Genomic DNA, 16,494 nt, shown 5'->3' with positions numbered 1-16,494 from the left:
AGTTTGAGTCGGGTCAGTTTAGGACTCTCATTGATTTCGGGTTAATTCAGGTCGGGCCGAGTCATTTTGGGTTTCGAGTTAGTTGGCCGGTTCTGTTTCGGGTCAAGCGGGATAGGTTGTTTCGGGTCGGGTCATTTTCAGGTCAATAAATAAGAGATAAAAAGACATTTCAAGCCTTTTCGATTCAATTAGAGTTATATTTTGTCGAGTCATTTTCGGGTTTGGTGGTTTCGGATCAGGTTATTTTTGGATCGCGTCAGTTACGGGCCAAAAAAGCTCGGGTCATGTTCGGGTCGAGTTGGGTCGAGTCAATTGGGGTTTTCAGATCTCGGGTCGGGTCGAGTTGCTTTTGCAAGTCTAGTGACTTTTGTTGGATTCGAGCTGGGCAAGATAGGGCGGTAAATGTCTCCTTGAGTTTTAACATTATTGTATTTATAGGGCTCAAATACGAAACTTCTAATGACCTCTGATGAGTAGATCTAAGTGCTCATGTGTAAATATGAAAGACTTGATAGATTTAAAGAGGATTTCTCATGTAAAATTTAGGATTGCATTTGTTAAATTCATGAGAAGGGTTTGGTCTACACTTCATAAATGAAAGAACGTTTCATGTTACCTGAGGGTAAACCATATACAATTATACAAGGAGTCTTTTGATACTTGTTTTCGGTGACAGGTGAGTTTTTTTAGAAAGCGGAGATTGTACCTGGTAAAGAAATACAAGCAAAGTTGTATCTAGTTGGTAAATAAGGTCTAGTTTTAAATCATCATATCAGATCATAGTCATAGGCGCCGATAACATATTAAATTTATGAAGAAGGCTGGAGTCACATTCATAAAAATGAAAGATAATCGACTTCATAAGTCCTAAGAAAACTTCATTATGAAACTAGATAGAAAAAGGAGGTGTTCTTTTGGTTCATAAAGTTGTGAACTCTTTCCTCATTTGATCAATGTGAAGAATTTAAATGTGGGTAAATCACATATTACCATGTGCTCATATGTATTGAGATTTGAAAGATAATATAGGAGAAAAGATTATTAAATTGAATAGAATGGAGCTAAGTTGACGTAAGCTGGAAAAACAAGATCTTATTCTTCCATTACACTTATCTATGCCCAAAAAAATTGATCAGCTCTCGTAAAAACTTATTTTATAACGAACCTATCAACACGATTTTCGTAATTTTTCTAAATTACTCTTTATAAAAGCAAAAGCAACAGAATTATATTCAAAATTATACTCAAATTTTGGTGCCAGAAGATAGAGCTTGGTGTAGTCAGACTACAGCCTTGACAAGTCTATCATACAGTATACTACTCCCTCCTATTCTTTATCTTCTTCCACATTGCTTTTTGAGGTGTTTTTAAGAGGAGTGAATATGTGGAGGAAAATGGAGGAAAATGAAAGTAAAGGAGAAAAGGTGGGGTCACAAGTTATAAGAACCACAAATTATAGACAAATAAGGAAAGTGGAAGATTTTAGTGAATTTGTTGTTTTAGGAAATGTGGAAGATGTTAGAGAATAGGAGGGAGTAATACTTTATCTAAAGTAAATTATATATACTCCTCAAAAGAGTAAATTTGACTGCATGTCTGCATCTAGGATACTTTACTGTAGTAAATAGTAATCTAATGCTGTAAACTGAACTTGTTCCTCAATTCTGTAAGATGCCCAAGATTAATTAACCGGATTCGTTAATATCGACGACGTTTTAGTAAACGTCGACGACGTTTTTCATAAAAAAGACGATCACTGCCCCTCATCTCTCACTAGCCATTCTCCCTATTATCTCTATTCTCTCTACTCAACCTCCAACTTCCACCAACACTCAACACCACCACCACAACCACACCGCCACCACACTGCTGCCACCACCACGCTGACCTTGCCGCCTCCACCGCCACCACACTGCTGCCTCCCACGTTGCCAAGTAAGTGTGTTTTTTTTTTTTTTTTGTTAAATTAGTTTAGAAATTGAAACTAATTGAATTAAACTATGAAATTAAATAGTTTTATTTCCTTTATTGTTATTGTTGATTGATTAAATTGATTGGATTTTGTTTTAGAATTGAATTAGTTAGTAAATTAGGTTATGTGTTAACTTTTTATTTAAATTAATTGAATTAGTGTAGAATTTGTTAGTTTTTCGATTAAAATTCATGTTAATTAGTTGTTATTATGTAAATTTTGGTATTGTTATATATTGTTTTTAAATATAGTTGATTGAGATTGATTTTTGAGTCGAAATTTGTTGTTGTTAATTGGATTGGGAGTGAATTTGTACGGTTTTTAGGTAAAACGCGGCCAAACGTTGGAAATGGTTGTTGGCCGTGGGTGTAACGTTGGAATGCAACGTTCATCCGTGGCTGAACGTGGGAATTGGTTGTTTGGCCACGGAGAATTTTTTTTTTTTTTTTTTTTAAATTTTTTTTTTTTTTTTTAAAAAAAAAAAAAAAAAAAAAATTTCTCCGTGGCCAAACGTGGGATTCCAACGTTTGGACCACGGCCAACGTTGGTTTCCCACGTTTGGACAACGGCAAACGTTGATTTCCAACGTTTGGTCCATGGTTGAACGTTAGATCTCAAAGTTTGGTCCATGGTTCAATCTTGGGGGTAAAAATTTCAGATTTACGCAAACAATTAACAATATGTTATTTACAAAATTAATGTCATGAACTAATTAGGCTGACATATTGTTAATTGTTGTTGTTGTTTTTTGTTTTTAATTTAGTTGAGTTTGAGAGAAATTTTTTTAGAGAGAGAAAGTCAAAAGGGCAGTCATCGTCTTTTTTATGAAAAACGTCGTCGATATTTACTAAAACGTCGTCGATATAAATCAGCCCCCGAAATTAATTTGATCCTTTTTCCAATTTCCTCAAGTCTGTAAAGCTAATAATAAGTTGTAATACTTCGGATCAATGTTACTCCAACTCGACTTAAGTTATCGGCTACGTGTAAAATGAACTGTCAAAGTGTTATATCGACTAGAATAGAGTATCGAATATAGGACTTTCAAGCTAAATATTGACCATTTGATTTTTACCCCCACTTTATCAGAGTACTGTTCTCACTGTCTAGTGTCTATGCAAATTGCATTATTAGTTTCTTAATCATCATTTTGTTAAACAGCGCGTCTTGCTTCAAACGGCTATAAGTGACTTGAGTGTAGTGGAGCGCGGGAGTGCCTCAAAGCGTTGCAGTGGCAACGAATTGAGAGGTCCCGGGTTCGACTCCCTACACGGGAGTGCTGCGGTTACCTGTCATCCTAAAGGATGTCTTACATGGCACATGTGGTTTGCAGGGTATTGCATGTGTCCGGGAAGATTCAACCCCTCGTCACCAAAAAAAAAAAAAAATGTGTTGTCATTTTACAATAAAATATTGTTATTTTCCGATAACATGTTACCCTTATTTTTCACATTATTTTCAGGGTAAAAAATAACACCTCTAATGATAACATTTTGTAAATTAAATAGTTATATTTTCTTAAAAAATGACAACATTTTATCGGTCTTATTTCAGACGGGAAAACATGTTATCAGAACGTCTGAAATAAGAATTTGCGTTTGTTAAATGCTTGCTTGATTAACTCTTCCTCCCTCTATTTCATTGGATAATTTAGATTTACTTTATTTTGTGAGGGGAAAATAAAACAAATGTAAACTATAAACCGGAATGCGGAGAGACTAAAGTGTTACCTGAACTGAAACTTAATTATATACAAAAGCATTGCCTTTAAAATCTGGCACTGGATTTGCCAGGTTCTTTGAAAACACAAAATCTCATTTGTGACGGCACATATCCGTCACTTTTGAGTGACGGATACCATTTTACCTCATAAAGTACCCACTTTTTCTCTCTCTGCAACACTATTCATGTGGTCCCCTTTCTCCACTAACCCATTTTGTTACCATTTTAACTCACAAAATATCCGCCACAAATGGTAACCCGTCACAAGGGAGACCAATTGGAAAGAAAATTATGTTTTGGACTTTATTGGACATTACAGAAGAGATAGATAAGCAACATCAATAATTTTTAAAACCATTAAAGTTAGCAACATAAATTTCTTAAAAGCTACTTGTATTTTACAATAACTTTTAGACGGTCTTACTTGTGAAATCAATTCATTAATTATGTAGTCTGATTTTTATAATACCGCGGAAAATATTTGCCTTAGCCTTAGATCCAATATTTAAATGAAAAGTTCTAAGAATAAATCACGGAAAATTTTAGTATAATACTTCGTACTCGAAATCAATTCATTAATTCTGTAGTCTGGTTTTCATAATATTTACCTTAACCTTAGGGCACACGGAAAATTATAGTATAATACTCCGCGTCACTTTTCTTTTTTCCAACCAATATTTATTATATTAAATTTTCCCTTTTAATTCTTTTTAATGTGTGCCCTTATAAAAATCATAATTAGGCATATTGTCGCTTCTCCACGTCAGATTACGAATCATACATGATATAGAAAATTTCCATATTATAACCTAATCACTTCATATTTTATTCCAGAAAGTTTCATGTAACGTTACAATTATGACAATAAAGACATCATAATCAATTTAAAAAGCTTAAAGATCTTTTCCTTTATACTTTATCAACTTAAATACAAATTTTAATTTCATAATTCAACCTTCATTCATTCATTCATTCATTCACCTTCCGAAAAATCTAACATACCCAAAATCTCATACACGAGGTGTAAGTGTATCATCTTCCGAAAAAACATGTCTTATCAATTTTTCTTCATAGTGTTAATTTCATGCATAACACTTACAAAAAGCAATGTTTTACCATGCAACACAAATGACCAAATTGCCCTCAGTAAATTCAAAGATGGAATTTACCTTGATACTTCAGGTAGGTTAGAAAAATGGAGTGGTAAAAACTGTTGTATATGGGAAGGTATTACCTGTGATAATGCAACAGGAAGAGTTACAGAAATTAATCTTCCTGGTTCAATTTCAACTGAACAAACTCCCCTGCAAACACAGATGAAAGGAGAAGTTTCGCCTTCAATCACGCTGCTTTCGTCGTTAGAAGTGCTTAATCTTGGAGGGCAGATCAGTCTTTCAGGGAACATTCCTGAATTTATAGGTAACCTTACAAAACTCAGAAAATTGCATCTGTATGGAAATAACATGACTGGCAGAATACCGGAAAGTATAGGAAATTTGTCGAATCTTGAAGAAATTCAACTTCAGGAGAATCGGTTTGATGGGTCGATCCCAAATAGTATTGGGTCATTGAAAAACCTTCAAAGATTGAATCTTTATAGCAATAAATTATCCGGGTCAATCCCGGAATCAGTTTCTGGTTTAACAAGGTTAGTGGGATTAGACCTGCATCAGAATTTCCTGAATGGTTCTGTTCCTGAGAATATAGGGGAATTGAAATCTCTGACAAATCTTGATCTTTCAGATAATCAACTGACAGGAGAAATCCCGGCTTCGGTTAGTAATTTAACCGCGATTTCAGTTGCATATTTCGACAGCAATTATTTAGAGGGAGAAATCCCATTTCCTGTTAACCCTACTGATATGCCCTCACTTGGTTTCTTAAGGCTGCAAAATAACAGTCTTACAGGAAGTATACCTTTGTCTTTCGGGTTCCTGTCTTCCCTTCAGAGGGTATCCCTTTCAGATAATAAACTGGAGGGTCCGATTCCTGAAAGTTTTGGCAAACTGTCGCAATTGCAGGAACTGTATATTGATGGGAATAACTTATCTGGTAGCATTCCGAAATCATTTGGTAATCTAACTCGATTGATGGACTTCACTGCCTCGAGAAACATGATCGAAAACCCTCTTCCTCGAGAAATTTCATCGATTAATAACCTAGAAACGATTGATCTGTCATTCAATCGTCTAGAACTAGACACAATACCGGATTGGCTTGCAGAGATGCCATCTATTTCTCGGATTTACTTAGCAGACTGCGGAATCAAAGGCGAGTTTCCTATATCCTTAAATTCAACTCAAGGCTCATTACTCGAGTTGGACTTATCATCCAACAGTTTGACAGGCAGCATACCGGCATGGATAGAAAAACACACAACGCTGTATCTCCTGAACTTATCGAGAAACTCTCTCAGTTCAGATATCCCGAAAACAATCACAAGTCTGCAGAACATGGGAATTTTGGATCTTCATTCAAATAACCTGACAGGATCAGTACAGGTGGTTTTCGAGATGGGGACCGGGTTTCAAGGAGGCTCTCTTACACATATTGACCTCTCAGACAACAAATTTTCCGCTGGTCACGAGAACATTGGTATAGGACCACAGATAGGTATACAGCATCTAAATGTATCTCATAACTCACTCGGAAAAAGCTTGCCGGATTCTATAGGGAAGTTACAATCATTGGAGACCTTGGATTTCAGCTACAATGAGTTCGAGTCCACATTACCAACCTCATTGGCGGGCGCAAGTTCCTTAGAGGTATTGAAGATGCGGAATAATAATTTGACAGGCGAAATACCAACGGATTATTTGAAGCTTAGTAAACTGAATGAATTGGATTTATCAGACAATCTTTTAGCAGGAAAGATTCCTGATGGTGAACCATTTAGCAGTTTTCCTGTGAGTTCTTATTCAGGAAATAAAGGTTTATGTGGAAAACCTCTGCCTTCTTGTAAGGTTTGATTGACAGAATGCTTGTCATAGCAATTACTTAATAAAACAATGGCATTATCTCAGTCGTCGAAAGGCTTCCGTCTTCCTTTTTGCCTATAGTCGACGTTGAATGTAGTTATCGCTTAATGACCCGTAAGGATAACCATATCCAATATCAGAAAGACTTGAGTGACTGACTCAAAATAAGAGACTGAGTTGCGGAATTCACCAAATTTTGAATATCGATATAATTTCCGTCTTAACCAAGAGGCTAAAGCCCTGTTCTTTTAGACTTAAAATCACTTAATTTAAGTTCAGTTCAGATCTTATAAGTTCAAATCCTATAATTTCAGTTCAGTTCAGATCCTATAAGTTCAGTTCAGTTCAATTCAGATCCTATAAGTTCAGTTCAGATCCTATACGTCACTTAATTTAAGTTCAGTTCAGATTGTATAAGTTCAGTTCAGTTCAGATCTTATACGTCACTTAATTTAAGTTCAGTTCAAATTGTATAAGTTCAGTTCAGTTCAGATCCTATAAGTTAAGTTAGTTCAGATCCTATAAGTTCAGTTCAGTTCAAATCCTATAAGTTAAGTTAAGTTCATTTCAGATCCTATAAATTCAGTTCAGATCAGTTACTGTCCAAAAGAACAGGGCCTAAGACCTTAATAAGAGCACACATTATTGGTGGATAATGGAGTATGGGCCAACATAGAATGATAATAACTTTAGTTAGGACAAAACTAGTCCCACCTTTTTGCATGCAGGTCAATTCATCAACCAACTCAGAAACCAACTAAGGTAAAGCAATATGTACAAAATTGAAAAGAACAGAAAACATGAGCACTAATTTAAACAAACTGAAACCAAAATAAATGGCTCAAAACTTTCCAGCTTTATTAAATACAACTTGACCAGCACATGATGTTCATGGGTGGGGCATTCCATTAGAACAACCCGTCCGGTCGGAAAAAGAAATGGATATGAACAACGCATTTCCGAAAACTTACATAGGAACGGGCGTCAGTAGTCCATCCCGAGCCTGATAGCTAGTAGGCCCATAAAATCCATGTCGACTCCAGCATACATCCGGTAAATAATCCGGCTCAAAAATGTGAAGGTTCTCACTTGTTGGACTATACTTTGAGACAGTATCAGGCCTATCAGCCACATTTGTGAGCCAATGACCAAACTTGGACACCGATAATCAATTCCGAGATTAAGATGGAAATCAAGATTTAACACCCAAGGCTCAATAATCCATGGTTATGAACAACCCATTTCCGAAAACTTACATAGATGTGGGCATCAATTGTCCATCCCGAGCCTGGTAGCCAATTGTTAGTAGGCCAAACAATCCACGTCGACTCCAGCATACATCCGGCCCAAAAATGTAAAGGCTCTCAAGCTTCTCGGATTATATCTCGAGACAACATCAGCAACATTTGTGAGCCAATGACCAAAATTTGACAGCGACAATCAATTCGGAGATTAAGAAGGGAATCGAGATTTAACACCCGAGATTTCTTCCAAAAGCTAATAATCACCAAAAGGTGGTCATAATATCAGGACAGGAAAAATCAGTCCACTATGTCTAAAATATATATCCATTAGTCCATATGCTCCAAAATTAGAAGATATATGCATGTGAATTAGCCTGTGATGCAACATACAATGCATAATTGCATCATTTGCATGTGCATCAGACCAAGCATTCAGCAGCAACTTTCATTATAGGAACTCCAGAAGTGACTGTCAGAAAATACACAGAAAAACAGAAGATGTTCTTTTGTCAAAATTAGCTTCTTTTTATTATTATTTCACATAAATTATTGATACAATATTCCAGCAAATTTAATGTCATAGGGGTTGTTGTTCCATCCCTAATTGCTGGTAGTTCATGTAGTCAAGTCCGTTCAGTCGTAAACAACACAATATTTGCTCCGGTAATTCCTCGGCTTTATTTCCCTGCTTTACAAATGCAGAAGCGACGGTTTATTAGTTAAATGATGATATGGAGTACTTCAAAGGTTGACTACTACGAATTCTTCGACATCCAAAGTTTTTTAATCGGTGGGAAATTTCACAAGTTTAGTTGAATTTTGTAAAATTATTTGAATTATAGTATCAGAAAATACTTGCCTGTATAGTGAGTCCGAAATCAATGACACACATTTTTAATCTGTCCAAGAATGCTTCAAATCCTTTCCTTGAAATATAACCGAATCTGTGCATATCCAAGTCGATCTCAAAATAATTCTCGCCCTGCACACAAAAAATTAGCAGCAGAAACGAGTGTAAGAGAACTGAAACCTCCAAATGTCCTTGTGAAAATCCTATTCAACGAACATTACCAGAGTATTTTTATAGTAATGGCAATTGGACCTGACATCGGGTGACTGGCGCCAGGGGTTCTGGTCTGGCTGTTATTGGATCACTTTGGGTTCGGTTAATGAAAATGAGTTGGATTACTCGGGACCAGACAAATGACTATGTGATTCGACAAATAATACAGTAGATAAGATTAGGTTACGCAAGGTTGAAATTAAAGAATGAGATTACTAATCCTGGCAAATAGGACAGGAACTCTTTCTTGTTACCACCACGGCACCAAACGCGGTACAATAAGTGATTCTGATTTAAAGCAGTGGAGTGTCATATTTATGATACAGACAGAAACCATAAGCCAACTGTGCTCGTCACTTCGGTAGCACTTTAAGGACCAATGGTTGCCTACTTGCCTCTAATGTACAAGACATACCATATGCTTATATTTTGACGGTACATAAAAAGGCTGAATTTGTAGAATACAACTTACTGAAAAGAATTCGTGTTGAGGACGAGATAAAACAGGCTTCTCGTTATAAGCATTGATAAGCTTCTTCTCCGCTGCGCTTAAATGAAGGTCGTCCACATTGGCAAGACGACCAAGAATCTTCAACCGTTCACGGAAAGGTGCAATCGTGTCCATTGGGAAACTTTTCACTTTTTCCACCTCATCGTGCATCAACTTCTGTGTAAACAAGACAGGGTAAAGAAAGTAATAGTCAGAAGATAGTTCCATTACTATACAGACTACACATCGAGATTGACGCACCCAGCCCAGTCCCAAAGAGTACAATCCCGAGTATACCCACCACCGAATAACCCAAAACACCCCAAGGGAGCCGTAATGACTAATTTCAAACCAAAAACATTAATACTCACAACCCGAAATAACCAGACCCGACCTGACCCATAAGTCAAAACCACCCGACCTGAATCCCTGAACTCGAAACTATCTGACTCGATTGCCAGGCCTAGATGTAGATTTACATTGGCATGCCATGTCTTACCCGCATACTCTCCTGATGTATTGATGGGATTTCCTTCAAAAAATTCTCGTTAATTTTATAATACATGACTATATTAATTCCTTCTCCATCAGCCTCATTCTGGAATAAAGCGGCCGGATATAATGGCACCTGCACATAGAAAAGGAATCCAAGTCGATCAAAAAAGATACCCGAGTCGTTAAGAGGAAGGAGACCAGGCAAGTATTTTTCTATTAATTCGAAAATTAGACACTAGTATATCATATCAATGTAACAAGTTCTCAGCGTATTTAGAGACCCAATAAGAACCAACCAACATTGTGAAGTAAGTAGTGACAACATAAATACTTAATGTCTACAACAACGCCAGTTCCTCAATGGATACCGTCTATGGCTAGACAAAGAGACATGTATGCAGCCCTAAGGTACTGTCAAAAATACAGACAGGCTTTTCGCGCATGACCTGTGATTAAAATTGTGTCAACTAAGGTCTAAAGACTAGCCATTTACTTTAGTTCGGCATATTCCAAATCAAAGAAAGTGTCATTGGATATTTGGATCCACTGGAAAACCGGAGACTTGGATGGTTAAAAGAAAAGGCACGAGAAAAACAGAAAGGCAACATAATAAGAATATTTTATAAGATTAAGCAAGTACTATAGAGATATTATAATACGAGTATTATCTACTTATCCAGTGTCTTAGTCTTTAATGTAAAGAAGAACAAGAAAGGTTCTTTACCTGTGCATTCACAACAAGAATCGGAGGGAAACCAGCAATAGAGTTTACTGCAGGAAGTTCCACATAACGAGCAATATGTTCAATTTTACGTGGAGATAAAAAACAATCAACACCGAAAGGATAATATGCCGAGGAGCCAGGAGCGAAATCTTTCTTCTTATCCCTGCCATAGAGACATAAAAATTTTAGGGTCAAACAAGTAGCGAGAATGTTAAACATGTGATTTAGATAAAAATATTCATGAATTAAAAGGTTAGTTTAGAGAACTTGCAAAGGACATTACCTAAAAAAGTTCGGACCACGAACTTTAAAAGTATTTGGTTCAATTGGCGACCAACTGTCCATGATTCTCTTGTCTACTCGACAGAAAGGCACTTGGGTTCCTGCAATCGGTCTTTGCAAGAGCGACTTTGAAGACACTGAGGAGAAATCAGAAAAACACTATATATAATCAATTATCTGTTTCAAAAAACCATTTTGTAAACGAACAGTTGTACAAAGACATACATCTTGAATTGGGAGGGACTCCGTCCTTCCACTTGAAGGAAAGTTTTAAGGCTGCTTTCTTCTTTGCACTAGTTGGGGAGCTAATTGATGTCCTCTTTTCAATTGAGGGTACAGTAGTTGTATTGAGACAAGGTAAACAATTGTGCGGAAGAATGCCACAATTATCAAATAATCCGTCGTCCTTGCCAGAGCTATCATCTAAAGAGGAGGATATTTCATCAAGGAATACAGGGTGTCTTGTTTCAGATGAATTTCGACCGAGATCACTCATAGAAGTTCGAGCAGAATTTACTTCCTGTGAATTTCTACCCAGTGACGTTCGTTCGAGCCCATTTTGGGATAATAGATCTACACCATGAAAATCATATTCTCATATATGGGAAAAGAAAATAGCATTATCTCAGTCAAACTATGATGGATAAAAATGCATACCATCCTGAACACTTTGGAAATCTTCGTCACCATCAGACTCAACAAAAATCGTAATTGAATCATACCATGCCTCCTCATTATTGCCTGGTCAGACCATGATAAGTGAAATAGTAAGAGAGAAGAACCATAAGATCATCAAACAAAATCAATGTGAAACCACGAAAGCTGTCCTTGTGAAACAAATATTAGCTCCAAACAAAAATCAACATAGCAAACCCTAGGAAACGTCACGACTTAATTCATGATTTCATCAACTCACACACTCACAAAGGAAAGAGCAAACATTAATCTTCGTAAATAACATTGCACGACCAAGATCACTAGAAATGCACAATAGGAAAGCACAACATATCAGTCGACCACTCGACTGGCACTCACATCTGACTTATCAATCATTCAAGTTTCTACAGAAACTTACTACATTCATAAATCATCCCTTTTGAGCTTCCGTGTTCTACTGTTCTAGATCACCTCCCCATCATACAACTTTCCTAATTGTATTAACCAAAGGTCGGGCATTCTTAGCAACACATAACTCGAGGTTAGGCATTCTTATTTCTTAGTCACATTCTGAACTAGCTGAATCATCATCAAATAGCATATAAGCCACCATAATCGAACACAAACCCAAGTTTGAATGCTCGATTGCTCTCTAGCTACATAGTCCACACTCTACCCACTTAACAAGTTATTCTTTTCAATTCCGATTCATAAGACATACCGACATTTGATCATCCAAAGCCCACAACAAAAATTCAACCTTTAACACCAACAAACTTTTCTTACAACAAGCATCTCTAATTCACCAAACAAAGGTATCAAAACATAAAAAAATCCAAAGAACAATCACAATCATAATCCCACCTTTGGTATCAACTTGAATATAGAGAAAAGCATCAAAATACAACAAATTCAATTGCATATGCCACTCTTTTTTTGTTCTAACACAACACCCAATTAACAAATGAACCAAATATGAACACATTCGATTTCTAATACTCTCTCCGATTCTTTGGAATCGCCCCATTGGTTCAAAACCCTCCCTTCGCGTAAATTTTCAAAAATGGGGCAATTCCAAAGAATCGGGAGGGAGTACAAGTTGTTCAGGTACTAAATTTCAGCTACAAAATCAATCCAACATCATCAAAAACTACACTTTATCAAAAATGGGGCAATTCCAAAGAATCGGGAGGGAGTACAAGTTGTTCAGCTACTAAATTTCAGCTGCAAAATCAATCCAACATCATCAAAAACTACACTTTTTCTCCAATAATAACAACTAATATAAAAATAAAAAAAAATAAAAAAACAGCTCCATACAATCAAATCACAAATTCACAAAATAAAAAAACACTTAAAAAACAAAACCCAATAACATTTAACCAATAAAAAAACCGTCTCACAGCGTGAAACCGTCTTATTCTATAATTTGAAAACTAAAAGAGAGAAAAATGTAACCTTGGAAGGTGGGATTAGTAAAAGAACGATCTGGGACATTAACACTATGATTATTATTGTGATTAGGGTTAAAACCATCAATTGAACGTTCAAATAATCTAGAAGAAGCACGTTTCTTAAGAACTCTTCTTCTCTTACGATTATTACTACTAATTACATTATTATTAGCATTATTATCAATATTATTATTGTTATTATGATGAACATGATGAGATTTTTTCTTTGATCTCTTTGAATTTTTACTTATACATGATTTTGGAGTTGATACACAAGCTCCCATCTTTAATTTACCTCACAAAAATTGGGGTTTTTTTTTTTGAGGGGTTTTTGATTAAATTGAATTGTTGTTCATCAAAATTGGGAGAAATTAAAATATGGGTTTTGTGGAAAAAATGAGATTTATATATGTACCATAAATAAAGAATTGGAATTTAATTGAATTGAATTGATGAATAAATGCAATTGAAGAGAGATGATGAAGAAGAAGTCGATGAAGTGAATTTGAAGGAAGACGAAGAGGAAGTGTAGGTGAAGGATAATAACTAGAGTATTAATTTATGATTAAATTATTTAAATAATTAAGTCTTCTGTAAGACGGTTTTATAAAGACGGTTTTATAAAATTCGATCAGGAGACCAAGAATATGGGACCGAAAATAAAGAAAAGTTATTGCTAAAAGCCCGTTTTACACAAATAATTATTATAGAGTAAAATAATTGGTCTTCTGTAAGACGTTTTTACACTATAATCTCGTAAAACGAACCCAGGACCAAAAGTATGGTTACAGAAAATAAGGTGGTTATTAAAAACCCGTTTTACAACAAATTCTTGTGTAAGATCGCCTTTCACGAATATTTGTGTTGTTAAATATTAGTAATTGCTTTAATTTAGTGAATTTATTGAAGGAAAAATTCAAACTTTTTTTGTGTAATTGATGATAATAACTAGAGTATATATAATAAGTAGAGTAAAGTATATGAGTAGAACAACTAACTACTTCTTTTAATGGTGCTTTATACTAGTAGTTAAAGTATCATATCATGGTTGATTGATGATGGTTGAATGTTGATTATTTGGGAGATTTTATGGTGAGTGTTATTTTTTGTGAATTTGAGGTGAATTGATAGTGATATTTTTGACAAAATTGGAATGACTTTAAGGTGTATCATGTGAAAAGATCTAACAAACTTATTAATGAACAAATTTTATACTACTACTAGTGTATATTTTCACATTAGTATTTGGGTGTAAGTTGACTTTGGAATTCGAATAGATACTTTTTATCGCGTATCTAGTCTTTTGTGAAACGATTATACATTAAAATTGTACTCATATAACATGCTATATGGAGTATGGATATTAAAAAGTACTCCTATTACTTCACGAAATTTGTTTTATATTATATTTGTGTAAGGCCGACTGAAATAAGACGGTTCGATTTTAATAACGTTAATCTTTTTATAAGACAGTTTTATAATTCTTTTACTTACTAAGTGTCTCGCTCATTTATTAAGGTTTTCGTTTTAGTTATGTACGTAATTTTCCTGATGTTAAAAGTATATATAAACTATCATTTATCCTTAGTCTTTGCATCGAAACAAGCGTACATAAATGATCAAAATGGACGAATACATTATACAAAACACAAATCAACAATCAAAATAATAGAACAATTATCAACAATGAACCGGAAATTAATATGAAGACTAATTGAAATGAGAACCATCAAATGACAGTAGGTCTTATGAGAAACCGTCTTTCACAAATTTAGTGGGAGACATAATAAGGAAAAAAGAAATTCAGTGGGTCCATCGCTCCATCATGTGAGAGGTCTCTCAATAACGCTATTGAGAGACCGTTTCTCTTGAGTTTTTGTGAATGATTTGAAATATGTCACTTTAATTTTTAAAAATGAGTAATTAGATCAACTGATAAGGGTTGTTGTACCTCAATCAAAAGTCATGGATTCAAGCCCTAAAAATATAGTAGTCTTTAAAATTTAAGGAGATTTTACCGACTAATAATCCTACCCGGCTTGAATCGGTGAGATATTCTTACAAGACACTTGCTACTATTTTCAAAGACGAAATAAAATGTGCTTTCGATTGGGTCAAGTCAAGGTGCTTAATGCCGTAAACAAATGCGTATAATAGTGTGAACTATATGATGACACGTGGCTAATATTTTCACAAAACCGTGTGGGTGGTGGGTTGGTGAGGGGTGGCCCTCTATAGACCTATAATATTACTCGACTGATGACCCAACACGAATAATTAGACTCGATATTTTCTCGATTCAATCATTTATTTATCTAAAATAATTTTAAAAAAATTAAATAATTGAAACAGATTGAGTAATATATTACTCGACAGATAACCCAACATGAATTACCTATAACTTGATGAACCGGCGTGAATAATTAGACTCGATATTTTCTCTATTCAATCATTTGTCTATCTAAAATAGTTTCATAAGAATAGAAATGTGCATAAATAATTGACACATATTGAGTATATAAACTATACGAAGGCGGTTATCACCTTCTTCTTTCAACCTTCTATTTTTCAACTCTCAAAATATATAGATTAAATTAGTATATATTGTGTGAGGTCGGAAGGCAAGTGGAGAGAGCAAAATATATGATATTTTAATCAGTTATGAGAGGACAAGGTAGAAGAGAAGGTAAATAGTTATTCTCAAACTATATTTAAACAAATTCACACGATCCGATACCTTGATGTGTTTAACTCGAATTTAAACTTGAGATTAATTTTATTTTATTTATAATTTTATATTATGCCTTGATAACATAAGCATTCAATTCGGTTGAGCCAAAATGTTGTTGACTCCAAGAAGAAACTTGTGTATGTACATATACAAAAGTAACTCGATAATAGTAGCAGACGTAATGATTTAAACTCAGGGAGCAGAATCTCAAAAAAGTGAAAATTTGAATGATCGAAAATTTTACCCTTTAACGAAGAAGAGTGTCGTGTCCCTACTAACTTCGAGAAAAAGGAACATACATCGGATGTACTACCTCCAACCTTTTTGTTTTGAGCATATATGTATATTTTTTGACCTTATTACCTCAAACTTTATTTGTTTTTGAGCATATGTATATTTTCTTTGAGCTTATTAAAATTTTTAAGTTAGATTTTAATTTTTTTCCTTCAAAACTCAAATTTTACTAAATTTATATGTAATGTTTTTGAGTTTATTGTAATTTTCTAGAGTTTAATGTTTAAATGAATAAACTTAGAAATTTTATAGTAAAACTTAGAATTTTTAAAACAAAACTCAAAATTTTTGTTATAATGCTCAAAAACTAATAAACTGAAGGTAATATATCAGATGTATAATCCACCTACTGTACTAACCTTCCCTAACCGCACCACAGCTCAACAATA

The 16,494-nt window shown here is 34.8% G+C and overlaps 2 protein-coding genes across 2 annotated transcripts; one reads left to right on the top strand and one right to left on the bottom strand.

The window, feature by feature from the left end:
- Nucleotides 1-4,522: 4,522 nt before the first annotated feature.
- On the top strand, nucleotides 4,523-6,737 carry LOC141602337 (uncharacterized). The gene has a single exon (XM_074422635.1). The coding sequence runs from the start codon at nucleotides 4,743-4,745 to the stop codon at nucleotides 6,660-6,662; it is 1,920 nt and encodes a 639-aa protein (XP_074278736.1). The 5' UTR covers nucleotides 4,523-4,742; the 3' UTR covers nucleotides 6,663-6,737.
- A 1,518-nt stretch (nucleotides 6,738-8,255) lies between these two features.
- Nucleotides 8,256-14,255, bottom strand: LOC141598681 (uncharacterized). Its single transcript, XM_074418410.1, has 9 exons — nucleotides 13,085-14,255; nucleotides 11,627-11,710; nucleotides 11,195-11,542; nucleotides 10,971-11,106; nucleotides 10,688-10,850; nucleotides 9,968-10,096; nucleotides 9,451-9,645; nucleotides 8,775-8,897; nucleotides 8,256-8,600 (listed from the first exon to the last, which is right to left on the bottom strand). Exons 1-9 carry the CDS (start codon nucleotides 13,362-13,364, stop codon nucleotides 8,493-8,495), a joined length of 1,566 nt encoding a protein of 521 aa, XP_074274511.1. The 5' UTR covers nucleotides 13,365-14,255; the 3' UTR covers nucleotides 8,256-8,492.
- Nucleotides 14,256-16,494: the final 2,239 nt, after the last annotated feature.

Source organism: Silene latifolia, chromosome 9 (genome assembly GCF_048544455.1).
Source record: "Silene latifolia isolate original U9 population chromosome 9, ASM4854445v1, whole genome shotgun sequence".
Lineage (NCBI taxonomy): Eukaryota > Viridiplantae > Streptophyta > Magnoliopsida > Caryophyllales > Caryophyllaceae > Silene > Silene latifolia.
This window is presented reverse-complemented; position numbering and strand designations above follow the sequence as displayed.

Bases quoted from the DNA above. Each gene is read 5' to 3' on its own strand.
- LOC141598681 (XM_074418410.1), bottom strand. From the start codon at position 13,364: ATGGGAGCTTGTGTATCAACTCCAAAATCATGTATAAGTAAAAATTCA. The intron at 11,107-11,194 runs GTATGTCTTTGT...ATTTCTCCTCAG, and splicing joins AGTCCCTCCCAATTCAAGAT to TGTCTTCAAAGTCGCTCTTG. The intron at 8,601-8,774 runs GCAAGTATTTTC...TTTGTAAAGCAG, and splicing joins ATTTCGGACTCACTATACAG to GGAAATAAAGCCGAGGAATT.
- LOC141602337 (XM_074422635.1), top strand. From the start codon at position 4,743: ATGTCTTATCAATTTTTCTTCATAGTGTTAATTTCATGCATAACACTT.